At 36.2% G+C, this 18,367-nt stretch overlaps 2 protein-coding genes across 2 annotated transcripts in view; one reads left to right on the plus strand and one right to left on the minus strand.

Moving 5' to 3' along the window:
* The first annotated feature begins 4 nt into the window (after window positions 1-4).
* LOC143021922 (uncharacterized protein CG1161) lies at window positions 5-8,727 on the plus strand. The gene is made up of 4 exons (XM_076179785.1): window positions 5-133; window positions 4,399-4,508; window positions 5,140-5,254; window positions 7,501-8,727. Exons 1-4 carry the CDS (start codon window positions 26-28, stop codon window positions 7,786-7,788), a joined length of 621 nt encoding a protein of 206 aa, XP_076035900.1. The 5' UTR covers window positions 5-25; the 3' UTR covers window positions 7,789-8,727.
* LOC143021921 (FAD synthase-like) overlaps window positions 8,083-18,367 on the minus strand; it is a 50,052-nt gene continuing 39,767 nt past the window's right edge. Inside the window, exons 11-12 of the mRNA XM_076179784.1 lie at window positions 12,216-12,357; window positions 8,083-10,688 (exon numbers count right to left, since the gene is read on the minus strand). Coding sequence (XP_076035899.1) covers window positions 10,541-10,688; window positions 12,216-12,357 — 290 coding nt within the window. The 3' untranslated portion in view covers window positions 8,083-10,540. The remainder of the gene's footprint in view (window positions 10,689-12,215; window positions 12,358-18,367) is intronic.

The following is an 18,367-nucleotide window of genomic DNA, read 5'->3' on the forward strand; positions in this document are numbered from 1 at the left end:
CAAATTACTGAATTTTGAAATAACAATGAATGCTTCATGTTTACTAGTAGGCAAAGTAAATGTCCTGAACATGGAGGGATATCATTTTATTCTAGGGTTTTTCGTTTTGCTTGCGTTTATTGAGGGCGGAAAGGTAAGGATACTTAACTGCTTGTTAACAAAGTGAATTGAGACATGAATACAAGGAAGCAAATGCCTTTACATAAATTCATGTGTGACTCAGCTTCTTAAATATTGTAATCATGATTAATGTCAAATGTAAATTTGTTATCTAATAAGGTACCTTACCTTGATACCTTGTATATATTGTATATAAAAAGTATTTGCCCATAACATTATATTGCTGCATTCTCTGTTACCGAAACCAGGTTGCTACCCGATATTTTTTACTCTGTTGTTAATTAATTTCCACGGAAATATTTTGTTTATAAACTATTGTAATTTTCACTTTCCTGGGCTCAGTGTGCACTTGTTTTATGTAAAAAATATGATTAAGTTGATAAATACTCTGGTGCTGGCTCACTTCCCAACATATTGACAATGCATTTTTTCCACTGTAAATACATTATATCATCCATCTAGCTAGGTCAATATGAAAATGGAATTCCTGATATTTGAGCTGAAGTAGTTCTCATGGGATGGAAAAAGTCGCTATGAGTATAATGCAATTTGATTTATCCATCTAGCTGTCCTAGTTCTCGAGATATTGCATTTTGAATGGAATTAAATCGGGCCTATTTTGTCCGAGGAAATCGGGCCGAAACGTGCGGTCTGGCTGATCGCCGATCAAACGTAAACAATGACGGTTTTTACTGACAGGCACAATTTTATATAAAAAATTAGCATATGGTTGCATTATTTGACCTATTTTCTATAAGATGTGTGATTTCCATGTAATTTGATCATATAATTACGTTTTTATCCTCTGCAAAATTACCCACCACAGCTACGAATACCGTAAAATTACATGAAAATCATACATTTTAAAGAAAATAATTTGAATAATCCAATTATATGCAAGGTATTACGCTAATAACCCAATAGTAACAAACTTAATAGTGTAGGTTGAACCATACCACCAGTGATCATAGATAGCGGGCAGGACGAATCGTAGCTGTGGTCCGTAATATTACGGAGGATGAAAACGTAACTTCTCTTCGATCAAATTACATGAAAATCACACATTTTAAAGGAAATATTTAAAATAATTCAACTATAAGTCTATTACACTAATAACATAATAGTAAGAAACTTAATAGAGTGAAGTTTGGTCCATATCACCAGTGATAGATAAGATGGCGGGATGGATGTTGATGTTGTTATCCGATAATCCGACCCGATAGAAAAAAAAAACTAATTTAAACAACCAATTTCTCAGCTCTACCGTAACATACTGACTTTATTTTGGTATTAGAATAATCCACGATACTAGTAGTTTTGGTTAATTATGGTCAGTTGCCCGCACAATAAATGTGTTAGCTCATTTTTTACGTTGAAACATATACCAATTTTTGATATACTGCTGAATGCAGGCCGCCATGTTTATCTAATGTTTTTATTGACCGACATGTAACTGATGATGTGAATGTTTGAAATTTATTACGATCGTAGTAAATACACTCACGCAACATTTTTATTAATTAAATTTCCCGCGGTATGTAAATTTGGCCGTTTGAACGGCGTGCGCATAAAATGACGCGCTATTGTGCTCGTCATCGACGATGGCGCCTCTGGTGGTGTTTGACCTACCTAATCCATCTTAAAACACCCATATGGAGAACATGGCTTTTATTAACACTTAGTTGTTGCCGTGATTATCACTAAGTGGAAAACCTACAGCCACACAATGGAAGGCAGTGGTCCTTGGAACCTCCCACAGATCTCTCTGGGAAGAAACTTTGGATTGTTGTCTGTATTGTATCACTGAGACTATACCCAAGTCATCTACAGATTTTAGCTGAATAAATGAGATAGATTATTAATATTACGTAAATAAAATGGCAATTTGATTGTTCTAGAAGGTTCACGCCCGCTACACTCATGCACGTATATACATACACACTTCTAACTTTGCATTTACTTGTATCTCCTACATGTATACAAAGTGCTACAATTTATACATCAGCTCAAATTGATAGGGAAAGGAGAGCAGTTGCCAGCTGTCAGCACTCTATGCATGAAAAAGTGAAAGCAATACAACTGTAGTTGATGGGGAGAAATCTTGGGTCTAGTCCAGAGACCAAGTGTCAGACCTTTAGGGCTGCACCTCATGATGGAGGTGAAAGGGTTAATGCAGCGTTTCTCAGCCTTTTTACCCTTGCATAACCTTTAAAATAAATTGCATGTCTTAAGGAACCCCTGCACAAAAAAAGCACATATACCACATCTTTCTCATTTTTATTTTCTTCGTAATAATAGGTTAGATAGGATGATGTCTATATTACATTATTACAATAACCAAGAACATGTCATGCGTGTTTAATTATATTATGTTTATGAAATTAAGAAATCAAAAGTGCATTAGCTTATTTCACTTGTTCTTGCAGAACCCTTAGGGACTTTTTGCGGAACCTTAGGGTTCCGGGGAACCCTGGTTGAGAAATGCTGGGTTAATGGATATTTGAATTGGGCAGCTTTGGTGTCCACTAAACAGGACCACCACCTGCAAGTACTGGGACCTGTCTTAATTTATTTTATTTTATTTTTATTTATTTATTTATTATTATTCATTCACTCAATATCATTAATACTAGTCTTGTTTTAATTTATTTTATTTTATTTCTATTATTTTTCATTCACTCAATATCATTAACGTGGATAACAAAATTGAGATAATGGATGATTTTAATCTACCCTGAAACCCGTGGAATGATATGAACTCTGATCACAATATTACTGTCTGGGATGTATTGTTTCTTTATTTTTTCCAAACTTTGGATCTTTGTCAATGGGTACTAGACCCCACCCTTGTTCAGGAAATATATTGGACTTGATCTTTGTTACAAAACATGGCTGTATTAAACAGTTTAGTACATTTCTGCTATTTCCTCATTGGAGCCATTCCCATGTGAAAGTGTTATATTTTTATTAGGGAAATGTAGCATATGTTAGGATTAGTGCTTCTTTGTCAGATTGAGATGAAAGCAATTTTGGTAGAATCCTGAGTGTTCTCAGACTACTTGACTTCGATTATAAGGTGTTACCCCATGATTTTAACAGTGCCACCAACACCTAAATGGATATTGAACCAGTTAGCAAACCATTATATCCTTAGAAAGATGTTTTATACCAATTGTTCTCTATGGAGTAAGAACAAACTCCATGAACTATTTAAATAATGAATTGTCATGTGGAGTGAATTTGAATCCGTAAAACAAATCTAAGGCAGGCACTCCAACCATATCAGAGAGACCAGCAGCAATGGTAAATGTGATTTGCAAAGTAGTATCATGCTACTACAAATAATCACCATAGCTCTGTCTACTCACTCAATGGTACACTGATAATCTTTTCAGGCTCTATCATTTTATTTTCCATTGCAACCATTCTCCACTCATACCTATCTCTTGCCTTCTCCATTCCCTGCTCAACAGACATTCCACCTTTGCTCAAGGCCTACTTCATCCTATCCATCCACCTCATTCCTTGTCTCTCCCTCATGTTCACTCCATTCACCTCTGCCTTCCACACTCTTTTTGCAAGTCTTTCCTAATTGATTTTGTCTATGTGACCAAACCATCTTGGTATTCTTTCATTTACCCTATCAGTCAGTTCCCTTTCTTCCTTTGCTTTTCTCCTCACCTCCTCATTATCATTCTATCCATCCATACATCTTAGACACATTCAAGTTTCTTGTCTGCCCTTCATAACTTCTAAGTCTCTGCCTTGTTTAGTGTTGTTGGCACACAATCACCCTTCATTCAGTCTTCTCTTTGCAGCCATCTCCAGATACTTGTTTCTCATGGAACTTTTTATTCTGCCAAAACATTTATTTGCTTCCCTTACTCTCCAGTTTACATCCACCCACACTCTTCCATTCCTTGCTACATTTCACCCCAAACACTTGAAAGATATCCATTTTCTTAACCTCTGTACTTTAAGACGTGGTTTCAGCTTACTGCCACCCTCCTACTTGTACATCTCATCACTTTGTTTTTACTCACCTTCACTTTGCACTCCTTCCTATTGGAGTGTCATCAGCAAACAACAACTGGCTCACCTCCCACTTCTCATTAGTTTCACTAAACATTTCCAATCCTCTGCCCATCACCCTCACATTTGATGAACAGTGAGGGATGTTACAATATATTTTTGTTATACTGTAATTTAATAGAAGTTGCATTTTGTTGCAATTATACTTTTTGCCAAAATTAATATATTATTTATTTTTCTCTACAGGCAGAATATGATGATAAACGATGTATCTGTGTCTGCCCAGATCCATCAGTTGTAAATGGAACAACAAGTAATAGAAAGGTGTACAAAAAGCTTGTTCCACCTAGTCATTGGTAGGTGTTATATGAACTAGAACATTTGTTTGAAAAGGAAAAATAAAAGTAACTTTTTTACTTTTTTATGTTTGCATCAGAATTTATATTTTCAACCTATCCTGCACAATGCTTTATGTATATTTCAACCCTTGGATAAATGTGATTACAAATTGATTTGAAATTGACCTTCTGGTATTATGAGTCTTCCTGTTCCTGTATCCAGGGCCATTCTTATAATAAGGACCACCATTTCAAGGCTTTATAATGATGATAATATTGTTGCCCTAAGCTCCACTAACAGGAACACCTGGAGCCCACAACAGTTGTAGACAATGCCCCTCCCACAGATATTTCTGGGATCACAGATCTTTGTGTTGTATTTGTATGGGGTGGTTCCTGTGTCATCAACAGAAAATAGTAGGAGGGGTGCAATTGCCAGTTGACAGCTCTTTATGTTAAAAGGTGCAACAAATACAGTTGAAATTGATAGAAATCTAGGAGTCAGTCCAGAAAGAAAGTCAGCCCCTCAGGGCTGCATTTCTAGATAGAGGTGAGTGGGTTGATGGGTTTAGAAATTGGACAGCCTTGTTATCTTGCAGGAGCACCACAAGCAAAGTATTCTATAAATAGCAAGTCAAATTTATTGCAGTGACTGTGACCATGTTGTGCTGCCCAAAATTGCTGATGACATCAAAGGAAAGGAAATGGAATTTTGTCCAAGATGCGAGTGCAAATATGAAAGCCGCAACACTTTTACCATTAAAGTGAGTATATTTTTTGTGTTATTTTTTTTTATTTGCACTGTCATAGGCAGACAGTCTCCAGTAATGGCACAACAGCTTCCCACACAGAGTGATAGATACTTGGAACAAATTAGACAATGAAACGGTGTGTGCAAACACTATTCAAGATTTCAAGAAAAAACTTGATGCTGAGAGACACAAAGGTGGGTCACCACGAGCATAGCTCTCTTCCCATATAATACAACTAGGTAAATACAAGATCACTGCCAGTCAATCAATCAATCTGTAGTCTTTGTTCTTGTGCAGGAGACTTTTGAACCCTTAGTATCAGGTTGACTCTTAAATCGCTCACATAAGAAATTTTGTATTGCACTCTAAACTATGTGAGCATTGGGGAGAGCATGATGCATCCTTTGTTATGACTACCTAAGGAGTACATTGTGTATATTACCAGATCTACCTTGTGTTGGTATTATTAATAGTGCTGGATGGTGACCTGATTGGAAGTAGGTTAGTGTTGTTGTTATCTAGTGTATATATCCTTTTCTAGGTCTTATGTTTTGGTGTATTTGATCACTGCCAAAAACATGCAAATAAGCTTTAAAGAACTGGGAAGATTTGGAAAACAAGGTGTCATCATCCACATAAAGATCCTTAGTTACATTATTTATCCCAGGCAACTGAGTCCACAAAACACCCTGCTGTCATACTGAATGAGAGTTCCTGCAATTAAAAACAAACAAAAAACGCTATACTAGAACTTGCATTTTATAAGCATATAACCTTCTCCCCCTAACAAGAAACACCAAAGGAAATCGAACAAAGAAACTGAACATGCTGACTCTCAAGCATAGGATTCACGTTAAAGAAAACTTATCACAATATGAAGTATGAAAGACAAATGAGTAGCAAAGTGGTGAGGTAAATACTGAGAACAATTTAGAGTATTTTATTTTCAAGTTATTCGTCCTTATTAGGATTTCCTCAGAGTACGTGCAAAATAAAAATCAATATGTCGTATACTTCATTACCTCGATTATCTTGTACCTACATCCCTCCACAATTCACTTCCCACCTCTCGCCCATCCACTTCATTATGTGAAGTATCAAGCAACTCGCTGTTCCAGTGTGCATCACTTCATATACCTGCAGTAATCACTGAATGGGTTCATAAAAATGGTTGGAATAGGAAGTTATTCGATACTTCATAAAGCTAAGGATGGATCAGAGGAGAGAGGTGGATCATGGGAAAACATGGTGTGGGATGAGATAATTTAGGCTATAGAGTAATTTATGGGCTGGGATGGGGGATGTCATTGGATGTTTTGGGGTTGTGGGTCTCCCAAGGAGCAGGGGACAGTGATGATCCTTCATCCAAAAGGAGCCAAGATAAAAGGGAAATGGGCAATGAGTGGGAGTGGGATGGGTGGAGGTAGATGAATGCCTTGACTGGCTACCTCCTTTAGAGGGGAAAGATGCCTTTTGGTATATACAGGTAGATAGATAGGGTTTCCTGTAAGAGGGATTTAAGATGATTGTTTAATTCTCTGTATCTGAAAAGTATGATGGGGATTATGAGGATGGAAAGAGTAAGAAATGAGAAGGTGAAGAAGAGAGCTTGAGTAGAAAGAGAGCTGGGAGATTGGGTTGAAGAAAGGTTATTGGGATAGTTTAGGCACATGGAAAGAATGAGTGAGGAAAGAATAATGAAAAGAGAATGTGGAAAGCAGAGGTGGTTGGAGTAAATTTGAGAGGAAGACTGAAAGTTATATGGATGGGGTGAAAGGGCCTTTAAGTAAGAGTGGATCTGTGTAGCAGAGAAGGAAGAAGGCAGGAAATAGGTGTGAGTGGAGAAAGGTTGTGTGAGGGTGATAATTTGATGCAGCCCAAAGGTATTTCCCTTAATCCCTATTTTTCACGAGAGGGGTTGAGGAGGGAGGGTTTCTATGTATATAAAGTGGATGTGCTGTGTCTTGCTTTGCTGTTTCTGACCCAGACAGTGGACAGGAAACAGATAATCCTTCATCCATGAGGAGCTAAGATGAGAGGGAAACAAATGGGTGGTGGATTTAGGTGGAATGGGTGGGGGTGAGTGCATGCCTTTGCTGGTTACCACACTTAAAGGGGTGGAGAGGTCCTTGGTAGCTTAATCCTCACAAGTTACAGATTCTCACATCAGTTGGTTAATGATCAAATATGGTATTCATGTTACTCAGAATATTTAATGTGTTTTTGACAAGGGATTGATGAAATTATTTGTTCCAAAGGTTGTTGTCATCATTGTGATCTGGATCATATCGCTGCTTGTCGTCTACATGGGCTTCTTGCTCTGCTTGGACCCACTACTAAACAAGAGACGTGCTCAACCATCCTATCAAGAGCAGACCAACGAAGATGAAGAAGCAGCCAGTATAGGAGCAGCAGCAGGCATGGCACAACCTCTTCGTGTGCGTCCAAATGTTCTTGGTCGGGTAGGACACCAACAGGACAAGTGGAAGAAACAAGTACAGGAACAAAGGAGAAACATCTATGATAGACATACCATGCTGAATTGATGATGAGAATCTAAAGGTTTTGATAGTGCTCTTATTTTTATTTCATATGTATATATTTCTTTTACCACAGCTTTGGCATGGTCTTCATATGCATCATATACATACACGAATATACATATACATCCATATACAAAAGTTATAATCATGTATTGTCATTGAAAAAAATGAAATGTGGTAGAACATCAAGATAGCTCAAGCTGGGCTCACGCTACATTTATAACAGTTCACCGTGTGTTTAGATGTTATGAAAAAAACATGTTTACTCGCTTAATAGGTATAAAGAAAACTATTAGATGTGTTGTTGGTATATTTAATCAGACTTTGATGTTAGGAGTGCTGATTGGCATAGTTTTATGACAATTCATAGATGGTAACCTAACAGAGTTGCAATGTTCCTTTATTAAAAGGAGTATAAATTGTAGTTCACTGCACAGGTAGTTGCCTTGATTTAAGCTTGCTAGAAAACTTAATTTGTGCATTCATTGTCTAGGTGTTCCATGTAGGGTGTAATCATGAGTGCATGAATACACATAGTTAAGTATATTCAGTCTTTTAATAAAACTACAGAAAAGCCTTAAGGTCAAATTGTATTTTTTGTATATTTTAGAAAAACTATAGCACTATTATATACCACACTTGTTTATTTTATGTATGTAACTTTTATTTATCATGCTTAAAGTAAACCTTGAGAAAACTATTTTTTTTCGGCAATGAGGTTCCAGATATAGTAATAGGTTATTTGAACTAGTTTCTTGGCAGGAACCTAGTTTTGGGTTCTTTCAGCTTGATATGTATGGAACAATCAAAATCCGATGAGAATTGAAAGTATTTGAAGGTTTTCCTGTGAAATGCAAAGTCATTTATCAACTCGTAAATCAGCTATTTTATTCTAGCTTTCTGTTTTGAGGACAATGATTTATAAATAAACTATTATTAAGATCTTGACTATAAATGCAGCCACACTATTGGTAGTGACACATAAAATGTTTACAGTCAATTCCGTTTACTTTGCATTATTTGACTCAAGCAGTGTACCAGGGGACAATGCAATCCTTCATCCCTGAGGAGTGGTTAATTGGGTTATATTTGTTAGTGATGTGGGTGTACTTTGACTTGGATATCTCTTTGTAAGAGGAAAAGGGCCCTTGGTACATACATACATATACCAAAGGCTTTTTCCCCCTACATGGGGGGGTAGCCAAAAAGAAAAAGGCATAGAAACCACTCCCACCCATTCCATTTCCTATATATTCCACTCCCCTCCACCCTCCTCACCCCATCTTATCTTGGCACCTCCTGGATGACAGGTCATCCCTGCATCCTGTCCACAGCCCTGGGTCAGAAGCAGTGTCACAAGACACAGCACATCCACAGCAAGGCCACTTTATAAATTTGGCGACCCCCCCTTGGTACATACATAACTGCGACACTGCTGTTAGTAACATCTATTGTTTGCAATATTGTTGAATACCTGCATGTCTTTAGTGCATCAGTTTACCAACATATTCATTATCTTCACATCTAATATTGGTAACATAAGTGCACTGTAAGATGATTATGGTGCCATTATTGTTACATACAAGTTTACATCAAGTGTTATCCACACTTTATAGTCTTATTCCCAGGAATGTGACCTTGTGGTAGCAGTCAAATAGGAACAAACAGCATGGAACTCTGACACAATGCCATATCAAATACCTTTGTCAAATATGATTGTAAAAATGTATTAAAAAATCATAAGGAAATATATAACATACATGAGAACACACACTCCCTAAAAAGTTAGATATTGTTTCTGTAATGAAACCGAGTCTGAAATGCTCAGTTCTTCGATTCTTTGATGTAAACTGAATGAAGTTAATTTCTAGCATGGAAATAATTTATTTATTTACACTATTTACAGGAATGAGAACAGGAGTATACATTATCTTCCATTGAATTCTTGAAAATGTGAAACTACTAGTTTATTATATCTTCACACTTTTCCAATTTTTAATCTGTACCACAGATTTCTCTAAGATATTAGTCACTGTTTACAAAGGTGTTATACCACTGGTGATATAAATAAAAAACATTATTTGTGCCCTTCACAATGGTGGAGCTTTGGCATAACTTAAGATGCCCTCATTAATTGAGGAATATCTTATCTGTAGTAAGAGATCTTGTATTTATGTTAAGTTGTGAACAAAGCTTGGGTATGGATAATATGAGAGGCAGTAAAATGTTTTGTACTGAGCTGGTTCCCCTAAACTATCTGTTTAATGACTTTGCCATATCAGTAATCATCTGTATAATAAAATTTTATATAAACTGATATTTCATTATTCTTACAGCATTATAACAATTCAAACTATTAACATTTCAACAGCGGATATTGAGATATCCTGAAATAATATACATTAATATTACTTATGGAATCTAAGATATAAAACAAAACAAAGTGCCTTATGAGAAAAAGTAATTAAGTCTAAATTATACCTGAATTATGAGATTAACCCTTTCACTACAATACAATTTTATCTTGGCAAATGCAAATTTATTTAATTTTGCTCATAACAAACATCTGTCTTTCCAGGCTTTGTTCTGGCTAATTCCAATAAATTTTATTTAGATTTGGGCAAAATCTCGTGCTGAAAGGGTTAAAAGTGAATGAGACATAACTGCCACCTGTCGACAGGAAAAATTCTATTGAAGAGAAAAATAGATGTTTTAAGTACGATTTTTACGAAACGCAATTCCAGATGACTGCTTGCTATTGTTTGCTTGATATACGCCCCTTTCTCTCAAGGCTGGGCTGTGTCAACATGTGTGCAGGCAAGTACACGATTCGACCGATACGATCAGTGGTTTGGAGTGCTGGATTGGGTAGGGTATTATCCTGACTTCCAAGGGAAGTATACCTGAAATATATAAGAAACAAAATAACTATGCATTAAATAACACTACAAAAATTATATTGTTAGCAGTAGTAAAATAAACCAGAATTTACATGACATCACCCATCCAAAATAAGTTGGTAAAAATGAGGTAGAGATGGATTGAAACAGGAATAAGGAATGTCTGAGGAGAAAGTAGACAGACCACATTAAAAAGAATGAAGTCAAATGAACCTGGAAATGGTGAAATTGTGAACAAAGAACAAGAACAAGGAGCAAAACCTAAGAAAAAGAAATTGAACGGAGGTAGCCCCAAGAGGGTACATCTTTCCCTGCTTGCCCACTTGTGTAGCCAACCTACAGCTACACATACCCATGCACATTAAAAGACCCAAACCCTTGGGTTCTGGATGGAAAACTCCTTCCAGACCCTCTTATGCCTTTGCTTTTTTTAGGAATGTCCCCTCTGCGGCTACAGAGAGTAGAATGCCTAGTCCTATCCCTGTCCTGTTTTTGTTGCCTTTTACAACCCAAATGGGGACACTATTTGGCAATATTCTTTATCCTCTACCACAGGGTTCAGCGTAAAAGGAAATGTATATTCAGATAAATGGTACAGGACAATATTAAAAGTGGGGGGGGCAGCATAATGGAGAGACAGTTGCAGTATAATAAAGTAGCATCATTTCTCTAAGAATAAAGATTTCCTCTATCAGACAAAATGAAATGTGGCTCTGGTCCATAGGGGCACCTCATATTAGACCCTAAAGTATCGGTTGCATGCTACAGAGCAAATTTTAACCTCACAATAACGTGCAGCCAATACCCTAGACAGGGATGTTGAACATAGAAATGAATAATACAACTGATCCAGTGGGTGAAAAAAAAAAGTATAGAGGTGAAGATATTCCAACAAGAATGGAGTTCATCTGAATGAAAGAACATGAGATAACTGAAACATTAAAAGCGCCCAAGGGTGAAAAGTGATTGTGTAGTTCCTGAATTTATTCTGGAATAAGGGAAGACAGAGGAGAAGAACCATACACACACACAAGACGCAACTATGTATGATCTAACTCTGTAGAACTGAAAAGTGTTATGAAGAAGTGGATTGGAGGGAGTTGAATGAGATAAAGGAAACAAAGAAGAAATATTCTTCCTTACAAAAGACTTTTTGAAGTAGGGAATTTAAAAAAAATTTCTTTACAGTAATCTCACTCAGCTAAGCAGTCTAAAATCACCTCCACTCTGACCTTTTGCCGAAGTAGCAATGGTCTAAGCCACTCAGCCAGTCAGCATCCCATATGAACTTAAACTGTGGAAGTGCTGTGTCTTGTGACACTGCTTCTGACTCAGGGCAGTGGACAAGATGCAGGGATGACCCGTCATCCAGGAGGTGCCAAGATAAGAGGGAGGGAAGAGGGTAGAGGGGAGTGGAGTATGTAGGGGATGGAATGGGTGGGAGTGGTTTCTATGTCTTTGTGTTGTATATGTATGTATTTACATAAGCTGTATTATAAAAAATATTGCTTATTTACTTTAAAAACTCACCCTCTGTCATATAATGTGCAATATGGAAGATATAGTCCTCGAAGAAAATCCCATACATTCTTGTAAGACCAATTCAATATTGCATTGACTCTCATCATTGGTGGCCAGTTGCTATCAGTTGGGCTAAAATAGTCAAGTTGATCTGTAAATCAAGAATTCATACATTATGAATAGCATATGGCAGATACGTTTTAGCTGGGACAAAATAAACACTGAAATTATTCCTCCACCACTTTTCAAATTCCAACAACCTCATCTATATTTGGAAGTACAGCACTAAGTATCTGGCATGTGATCTCCATATCCATTTTGACAATCTTTCTTCCCCTTTTCCAGGAGCACCAGGAGGTGCTCAGATGAGAGGGAGGGTGGGAGGGGTGTGGAGTGTATTTAGGGATGAAATGGGTGGGAGTGTTTTTATGCCTTTCCCTTTTTGGCTACCTCCCTTGGAAGGGGGAAGGAGCCTTGGTATATGTATTTACCTAGTTGTACCTAGTTGTATTTTACGGGAAGGGGAGCTATGCTCGTGGGGTCCCGTCTTCATATCTCATTTTATCTAAACTATTTTTAAATTCATGTATTGTTTTTGCACACACCACTTTCTCATCTAACTTGTTCCAACTGTCTATTGCTCTGTGAGGAAAGCTGTTCTTTTTAAAATCTCTTCTATAGCTGTCTTTTTTTATTTTCTTTCCGTGTCCTCTTGTATTTCTGTCATCCCATTTTATCAGATTCTCTCTATCAGTAATTTCTATGCCTTTCATGATTCTGTAAATAGCTATCAAATCTCCTCTCTCTCTTCTTTGCTCTAGTGTCTGTAGTTTAAGTTTTTGTAGTCTCTCTTCATATGATAGTTTTGAGAGTGTTGGTGCCAGTTTTGTAATTGCTCTTTGTATTCTTTCAAGTTTTTTTATACATTTTTTTGTACTTGGTGACCATATCGTTGCTGCATATTCCAATCTTGGTCTTATCAGGGTGATTAGGATTTTCCTCACCATTTCTTCATCCAGGTATGTAAATGCCACTTTGATTGTTCTTATCAAATTATAAGTTTCTCCAAAAATCTTATTTATATGTTTCTCAGGTGACATATTATTCATAACAATGACTCCCAGGTCCTTCTCATTTTCTACTTTTTTTATTCCTTCTTTTCCCAAATTATATGATCCTGTTATTCTGTTTTTGCTTTTTCCAAATTCCATTATACTACACTTTTTTGTATTGAACTCCATCTCCCACTTCCTACTCCATTCTTGTACTTTATTTAGATCTCTCTGTAGTGATTCACAATCTTCTTCAGTTTTCACTCTTTTCAGTAATTTTGCATCATCTGCAAAGAAGCTCATATAGCTTTCAATTCCTTCATCCATATCATTAATATATATAGCAAACATTATTGGGGCCAGAACTGTTCCCTGCGGGACACCGCTTATTACTTCATTCCATTTTGAGTGCTGATCTCTTATCACTACTCTCATTTTTCTTTCTTGCAAAAAGTCTTCCATCCAATTTAGCAATTTACCTTGTATTCCTCCTTCATATTCTAATTTCTTAAGCAACTTCTTATGTGGTACTTTGTCAAAAGCTTTTTTTAGGTCTAGAAATGCACAATCAGCCCATCCATCTCTTTCTTGTATTATATCTATTAGCCTTGAATAGAAACATATTAAATTGGTGACGCATGATCGTCCTTGTCTGAATCCAAATTGCCTTGGATTTAGTACGTTGTTTTTTTTCCAAGTATTTTACCCATCTACTTTTGATAATTCTTTCACATATTTTTGCTATTGTACTTGTTAGAGAGACTGGTCTATAGTTGGTAGGTTCTTCTTTATTTCCTCCTTTATATATAGGTACTATATTTGCTTTTTTCCAATCTTCTGGAACTTTTCCTTCTTTTAAGGAACTGCTTATTATGCTATGTATTTTGTCTGCCAGTTCATTCCTGCATTCTTTCAGAATCCAGTTTGCTATTTCATCTGGCCCATGCGATTTTCTGACATCAAAATTACCCAAGTGTGTCAATATTTCATTCTTTGTTACTTCTATTTCTTCCATAGGGGGGACTTTTTCCTTCCACTCAATCTCTTCAGGTTGTATATTTTCCCTTGTAAACACTGATTTAAAATGTTTGTTCATAATTTCTGCCATTTCCATTTCCTCAGTGTATTCAACTCCTCCTTGTCTTAATTTCTCTAAGTCTTGTTTGTTTTTCAGTTTATTGTTTACAAATCTGTAGAATAGTTTTGGTTGATCTTTACACTTTTCTATAACATCTTTTTCATATTTTCTTTTTTTCTCTCTGCACTTTTGTACATATTCATTTCTATAACCAGTATATATTTTCCATTTTTCAGGTCTTCTGTCTTTTTTCCATCTGTTCCAGGCTTTGTCTCTTTTGTCCTTTAACTCCCTACAACTTTTGTTGTACCAGCATTTTACATATTCTTTTTCTTGTTTTTGTCTTGGGACATACTTTTCCACTCCTTTTTTGTAAATTTTTGTCAAAATATTCCATTTCTCTTCCACTGTTGTTTCTTCTTTGTATATTTCTTCCCAGTTTTCTTGTTGGAAGAATTCTCTTATTTTATCAAAGTTTGTTTTTTCATACATCATTCTTCCTTTTCTATATTGTTCATTTCTTTTCATATATTTTTCTTCATTAAGTTCCAGTTCAATCAATATGTGGTCACTTTTACCTATTGGTGTTTTATATTCAATCTTGTCCACTATTCTAGGTTCAGATGTAATTATTAAGTCTAGCCTCGATGGTTCTTCTTCATTTCTATACCTAGTGTTCTCTTGTATCCATTGTGTCATTGAATGGTCAGTAATCATCTCAAGTAGAGCATTTCCCCATGAGTCATCACCACTCTTTACTGTCATTTCTTCCCAGCAGATTTCTTTGCAATTAAAGTCGCCCATCATAACTATTCTTCCTCCGTCTTCCATTATTTTAGTTAATGCTATCTTTGTGTCCTCTAACATACTTTTATGTTCACTCTCCTCCCATGAGGCTGTTTTCGGAGGCACATAATTGATCACAAATTTTCTGCTCTTCTTATCTCGGTCTTCCACTTCTATCATAATCATCTCTACTGTATTCTTTCCATATATGACACCTTTCACGTTTATATCCTTCTTAGTCAGGAACATAACTCCACCCCCTTGTTTTTTCTCTCTGTTTCTAATCCAATAATTGTATGTATCATGTCCTACACTGTTGGGTGGTAGTGGGCCTTTTAATTTTGTTTCTACAATTCCCATTATGTCCGGTTCTTTTTCTTTCAAATAATCATTCAGTTCATTCAATCCTGTTATCAATCCATCTATATTTGTGTAAGACACTCTTAGTTTTCTGCCACTTCCATTGTATTCTCTGTTTCCCTTATGTTTTTCTTTAGTATGTCGAACTGCTTTATTTTCATGTTCACTACTCTCCAATAGAATCTCTCTTTCTCTGACTCCGTTCTTTCCTCGTTTTTTGCCTTAGCTTCAATTCTTTTCTGCTTTTCTGCCTCTCTTTCCTCCTTATTCATTTCTCTTTTTATCCATACCTTTTTATATTGATCATTTGTTGCTAGTTTCCCTGTCTTGGATAGAATTTTCTCTGCTGTTGTTTGTGACCTGAATTTAATCTTAATTGGTCTGGTCTTATCTGTACTATATTTTCCGAGTCTGAATTTTTCCTCAATTTCCTTTATAATTTCTGGTTCATCTTCCTGGACTAATTTTAATAAACTGCTTACTCTTTCATTTTCCTCCTTGATTCTTGCAGTTCTATCTGGGTTATGTTTCTCTTCCATTCCTAATATAATTATACATTTCTTTTTGTCAGCTAATTCTCTTACTATATTCTCCTTCTGTCTCATCACTTTAATAACTGAGTCTTCATTATGTTCTTTCAATTGCTGTTTGACTATGTCAGTGAATGAAACCTTATTCCCTTCTTGAGTTATTCTCCAATTTTTAGCTTCTGTAGCTAGTTTCTCTCTGTTTTCATTACTATTCTTCTTCAATTTCTCATTCTCCTCCTTTACATTTCCTAACTGTCTTTTTAGGTCCTCTATTTCTTCAGTTAAGTTTCTGTTAGCCTTCTCTAGTTGTTCCAACCTTTCAATTCTTTGAAAAATGGAGTCTACGTTACCTAACTTACGCTCCAAGTCCTCGATCACCTTATCAACTCTCTCCTCTAGTCTTATCAGTCGGGGGGGGGGGGGGGGGGGGGGGGGGGGGCGGCTGGGCCCCCCCCACCCTCTTTAAATCCCTGGAACATATTCTCGTCACTTTCTTCTGTATTGCTCCTCTCTATACTTCTAATCTTTACATTTTTATTAGACATTTGATCCTCGCTAAGTCTTTTGTTTACCTTCCGCTTGTCTGGCTGGTCAAAGTCTACTCCCTCCTCATTTCCTTCCATTTCCCTCAGTAATCCCTCCCCTTTTCCTCTTTCCCTACGTTCCCACTACTCCACGAGCAATTTCCCCCCCACCCTGCAAAAACACTAGGCACTTCTCTTTGCGTTGGGATCCACAGACTTCACTTTTCTTCAGAACGTCTTCTAAGCCGTCCATTCGTTGAAGTGTATGTATGTATGTATGTTCTTCCCCTTTCCACATTAAGAGAGTTGAGCACCAGTACCTATTCTCCCTCCTTTTACCAGTTGGTGACAGAAACAGACCCACACTAATAAAACAGACAACTGTCCATTTCTACCTAAAGAGATCTATGAGAGGGTCTGTGGATCAATGCTGACTACTGTGGTGCTGCAGAGTTCCATACAAATACAACACATACAACAAGTTCAAAGTTTCTTAACAGAGAGATTTGTAGAAGGGGCTGAGGACCAATGCCAGCCATTGTGGGACTGTAGGTTTTCATAACTATCTATATAGCAACAGGCTTTTTCTGCCTTATAAGGGGAACACTTATTATCTTATCCCTGTTCATGCCCAAGACTCTTACTGCCACTTTCACACACAAACATATATATATATATATATATTACAAAGGATTACAAAGGCGGAGCATACCGACAGGAGACCTTTTGATCCATATCTAGGTCGGATGCGAAAAAAAAATCATATTAATAATAAAATAATAAATAAAAACTATAATAATGTAAATAACAAATAAAATACATAAATAAATGCATAGGTATAGTTAAAAAATAAGCAAACTGGTAAATAGTAAATAATAATAAATTGACATATAACTAATAATAAATGAAAATCAGACAGACAAAAGATAACAAAACAAAAACTAATAATATAAGATAAATTATAATCATTACAGCATCTTACTTAGGTATTTATCTAAATGATTCTTAAAGCTTCGAACTGAACTACATTGCACTACCTGTGCAGGAAGTTTATTCCATTCATTAACTACACGGTTGGCAAAGTTGTTTACACCCACTTCCAAATTGAATTATTTCCGGACAGTTTGAGACCATTGTTTCTTGTCTGATTCTCATTCAATGTGAAAAGTTTGTCACTTTTGATGTTGTCAATTCCCTTTAAAATCTTAAAGACCTGTATCAAGTCACCTCTGAGTCTACGCATCCAGAATAGAAAGGGGTAAATGTCACACCTCCTCAGTATGGAAATATAGTTCTAAGAGCATTTGATGTTAAAAGGCAAAATGGCTTATGCATAATGCCAGCATTTTCCCTTTTCTATTCTAGATGTCTCATATATATATATATTTATATATGTACATATATATATATATATATATATATATATATATATATATATATATATATATATGTAAGTAAAGATTGACAAATATTTTGCCACCTCACCTATATATATATATATGTATATATACAGGTACTCCTCGTTTAACGACGACAATTGGGACCAGCGCGCCGTCGTTAACTGAATTGGTCGTTAAGCGAAAGTGTATACATATACGTACATGTACTGTATGTACAATGTCCAGCAATACATGTATCTTTATTTTTGTGTATTTTTCCTCTTTTATACAGTACATTAAAGCTTTATTTACTGTTTATTTACGGTGGTTAGGTTCCTAAAATTACCGTATATGACCAAATCTGCGTATGCTGACATTCCATATTGAATACCTGGGTATTTTTTTAGTTTCGACCATGGGCGCAATATAGCAATAGAAAATTAATTATTAAT

This window comes from Oratosquilla oratoria, chromosome 43 (assembly GCF_046742065.1).
Source record: "Oratosquilla oratoria isolate Oo_2021 chromosome 43, ASM4674206v1, whole genome shotgun sequence".
Lineage (NCBI taxonomy): Eukaryota > Metazoa > Arthropoda > Malacostraca > Stomatopoda > Squillidae > Oratosquilla > Oratosquilla oratoria.